Here is a 4,313-nt window from a genome sequence, read left to right as displayed (position 1 = left end):
GCAAAACCACCCATCCTGGAGCATACCCTCCCGGGAAGGATGACAGCGTCTGTGCGGTCTTGCCCATCTCTGATCTGGTTGGCATTTCTCCCCATCAGTTCACACAAACACACACACACACACACACACACACACACACACACACACACACTCTCTTTTGGACTTTATTTCCACGTAGGGGCCTAAAGTCTCTTGTGGAAAGAAGCAGACATCGATCGCTATGTATTTAGTGTCTAGGGGACTGGATGAGAGAAGCTGCTCAACTCTGCAGGCACAGATGGAATCTACAGCCCGGCCAGCTCCACCGAGGCCTGGCCCCTGCCTGTGGACACAGCCAGCCCCTCCTCTTGGTCTGACCAGGAGCTCAGACCAAAGCAGCAGCCCAGCTTCTGGGGCAGCAGCCTGGGCACCCGTCTCTCCCTGACCCCCTCACCAGGGGCTGATGTGGCTGAAGGCCTGGGTTTTCCAGCTCCTGGCTGCTCTCTCCCTGTTCTGAGGCTCAGGTCTCCTAAAGCCACAGCAGGTCCTCAGATGGCCTTGCTGTGGCCGTATCAGCTCCCAGATGCTCCTCTAATCTGCACACCAGCAGAACGAGGAGGCTTCATGAAGGAACTGCAGAAACCCCACCTGTGTGCACATCCCCAGATAGCCAAGAACTCAGAGGGAGGCGATGCTACTGTTTTATTGCAGGAGGTTGGGGGGGGGGAGGTGTGAGCTGCACACAGGGGCTGTGAGAAGCAAGGAGGAAGGAGGGAGGGCAGCGCCCCCTGCTGAGCAACAAAGGCCTCCTGCTGCCTTCTCTGTCTCCTGGTGCAGGCGCATGGGGAGACCTTCCTCAGGGTGGGGGTCACCGGTCCAGGGGTGACAGCACTACAGGGGTGGGAGTAGGATGTGGTCGGTGTGGCTGGCCTGGCACAGACCCCTAGGCTTTCTGACACCTGGATTTCACCAGGGACATTGTGTTCTCCCAGGGAACTTCGTAGATCTGGAAAGAGCAGAACTCTTTCTGTGAAAGGGAAGAGAGAGGGACAATCAGTGTGGGTCACAGTTAAAGGGGAAGACACCTGGGCATGAGATGTCAGAAGCTGCGTGAGGATCAATGGAGGTGAGACACTGGGCCCCCACCCCACCCTGCTGAGTCCCCAAGCACCGAGCTAGAATAAATAGTGGCTGTTCCATTGACCCACACCAGGCTGCAGGATTCCTGCCCCAGCACAGCCCTGGGAGGAGCAGCTTGTGCAAGGCCTCCAGAGCTCCAAGGGTGCAGGGAGGGGGAGGCGGCTCACTGCACCCAGCTCCTTCTACCTTCAGCACCCAGGCCAGCACCAACAGGGGCCAGAGAGAAGAACCCAGGGCAGCGGAACTCCCCCTCAAATAACTGGGACATGGGGAGGCGGCAACATGGGGACTGTGGCTCTCCCCTGAGAGGAGACCTCATGAGAACCAGCAGGTCCTTGGAGAGGCTGGTGTCGGGTGAGTGGGGCAGGGCTGAGGGTTTGGTGACTAACAGGCTTCTAGTTCCCTCTAGTCTGCTCAGTGTGGCCATGGCTGCAGGCAGGTGCCTGAGGCTGGGATTAGACAGAGCCCCTTCTCCTTGCCCAGCACCCAGCCCTGCAGCTGCTTCCTTCAGGTCGGCAGGCAACACCCCAATGCAGGCTGACTTGATCTCCCAGTAACCATTCCTAAGGAAAAGGCTTTCTAGCAAGTCAAATTCACCACCGGCATCCCTCCCCACCTCATCTGCACACGCATAGGCAACTACATAAACTTACTTGAACCCTTCACCCACACGGATCTGTGTAGAAACTCCTATACTCCCCCGTCACATCCACACACACGCACACATGCTCCTATCCACCTCCCCACACAAGGGCACATGTGTGTACAGACATGTACCTTTCCACATGCACACCTACACCTATCCACACCCCTAGGTACACATCCATGGCTCCCACAAACACACTTGGATACACACATGCCCTCCAAATGTGTGTAGGGCAGAGGCTGACACACACACACCCCTCTGCAGTGCACGCTGTCCTGGGACCCATATCGGGAACGTACCTTCTGCAGTTCCGGCTGTTCACGGAACGGACAGGTGTCCAAATCGGGCAGGGACTTGGTACATGTGGTTCGGCCAATCTCTACGTCGAAAAAGTAGTTGGTCCCGGCCACGGTCTACACACACGAGAAAACAGGACACACGAATGGTGCTCTCCATCAGTGACAGGCACCCACAAGCACTTCACTGTGACTGAGACACTGGACTTGCCTGGGGCTAGGTGAGCTGCCCACACTGTCACCACAAGGCCCACAAGCCCCTGCTCCTGTCAGCTGTCGGGGTGCTGGGCCTCATGCCCTCTCTTAAACATTGTGTTCTCTGTGCCGGGTAAAGGATTCATTGAATTCTGCTACCTGTGGCTGAGGGGCGAGGGGACACTGAATGTTTTCTATTAAGGCTGTCATCTGATGACAAAATTTCAGCTAACTTCCTAAAATCTCACACCCTTCATAGAACCCAGATTCATCTATTACTTCATTTAATTGTAGGAAATGAGACGCTTCACACGCCCAGATATTTGGGGCCAATAAGAACTGCTTTCTGGATGCCTCCTTTTTAAGTGTGAACTTCCATCAACATTTCTAAAATCAGCAGCACACCTGCGTGTCTTACAATCGCAGAAAAGAATTGAGCCGTTTCCCTACACTGGGCCTCTCCCAGACCAACTTGTCAGAACCGTGGAGAAACCTGGGATGAGGGACCCTGAGGCCAGGGTGCTGGATCTTGCCCCTTGAAACCAGGAAAACTGCTGAGCTCCTTCGAGTCTCAGGTTACCCATGTATACAATAGGGTTCTGGGGCTGATGGTCTGCAATGCCCTGTGCTTCACTCCAAGTTACCGTTACACTTGAGAGGGAGGTGCAGGACTGCGGGGACCTCAGCAACAGAGAGTGCACCCCATGTGCAGGGAGAGGGCCCCAGCTGAGGGCTGCAGGAGGAGAAACGGGGCTGGTCTGGACTCCTCTGAATCTCCAGGAGAAGGTGGAGGAACTATAAAGGCTGCCTCACTGTTTGCTGCTCTGCCATGGGATGCAGGTCAAGCTGGGACCTGGGTCAGCCTAAGAGGCTGTGCTCAAGGGTGTGACTTGGGGAGGGAAGCAAGGCTCTGCAGGACAAAGAGCCAGGCTCCCACGTGGTCCCTGTGGAGAGGACTCAGGGAGGAGAATGAGCCTCATGGCCTGGATCTCATCCTGAGCAGCGCCAAGCCCACCCCGAGTCAGCACAGTCCCATCTACACCTGCTGAACCCTGGGGAATGCCACGGTCACGGCACAGACACAGCGGCTCCTGCAGGTTAAAGGAGGTGAAAGGGCAGGACCGTGGCTACAGTGCATGTCCTGGGACCGACCTTGGACATGAAGGCCATCAGCACAGAGTCAGGGAAAGCCCAATGAGTCTGAGCATTAGATCATGAATGTGTCAGTGTTGATTTGCTGGGAATGCTATCGCGAGTGGAGCGAAAAACCAGGCTGGGACTCAGGACCCCCCGGGTGGTGGCAGCACGCACCTGCTCTCTGGCTCGCAGTACCCGCAGCGGGCGTCTGTAGTAGGCATCTTTGGTGGCCTCATTGTACTTGCTGACGGCGAAGTGAAGGGCACGCTGTACCCACTCATCATTGAGGTCTGCATCATAGATGCCACTCACAAAATTCTGATTCTCCTTCTGGGAGCTCAAAAGTATCGTATCCTCCTCCTCTGGACTCGGAAGTATCCTGTCCTCCTCCGCCGCCAGGGCCACAGGCAGAGCGGCCAGCAGGAGCAGTGGGATGCAGAGCGGCAGGGCCATGGGCTCCTCAGAGGCAGAGCACAGAGCTGGAGCTGCAGGAGAGGACGCGGAGAGCCTGAGGCGGGATACCCAGAGGAGCAGCAGCCACGCATTTATCCTGCTGGGGCATCCCAGCCCCACCCCTTCCATGCCCGCCCCTCACTCCTCCTCCTCTTTCTGTCCACCCCTCTCTTCCTCCATCTCTCCTTTCACTGCCCCACCCCCCAACAAGCTCCATCTCTGCCTAAGTTCCTCCTGTCCATATCCAGCCTCCGCCTCCATCTCCCCTCCTCCCCACTCCTGTCCTCACTGCAGCCTCCCCCGAGCAGTGCCCCTCTTCCCCAGTGCTCCCCACTTGGAGTGACCCTGATCTCCACAGAGGGAACATTGCTCCTTTGGCTGTGAAAGCAACGTGACATCCTGTTTACTCAGAAAAGGAAAAAAAAAAACAGGGTTTGGCCTCCTGGGGTCTTCAGATGTCAGGGGCA

At 56.6% G+C, this 4,313-nt stretch overlaps 1 protein-coding gene across 1 annotated transcript; it reads right to left on the bottom strand.

The window, feature by feature from the left end:
- Positions 1–666: 666 nt before the first annotated feature.
- LOC135275412 (cystatin-S-like) lies at positions 667–3,931 on the bottom strand. The gene is made up of 3 exons (XM_064377654.1): positions 3,568–3,931; positions 2,065–2,178; positions 667–1,006 (listed from the first exon to the last, which is right to left on the bottom strand). The coding sequence occupies exons 1-3, from the start codon at positions 3,844–3,846 to the stop codon at positions 923–925; spliced, it is 477 nt and encodes a 158-aa protein (XP_064233724.1). The 5' UTR covers positions 3,847–3,931; the 3' UTR covers positions 667–922.
- Between the last annotated feature and the right edge of the window lie 382 nt (positions 3,932–4,313).

The sequence above is a fragment of the Aotus nancymaae genome, unplaced genomic scaffold (genome assembly GCF_030222135.1).
Source record: "Aotus nancymaae isolate 86718 unplaced genomic scaffold, 86718_ANA_hifiasm-v0.15.2.pri h1tg000001l, whole genome shotgun sequence".
NCBI lineage: Eukaryota > Metazoa > Chordata > Mammalia > Primates > Aotidae > Aotus > Aotus nancymaae.
The sequence above is the reverse complement of the archived record's forward strand: the minus strand, read 5'-3'. Positions and strand labels throughout refer to the sequence as shown.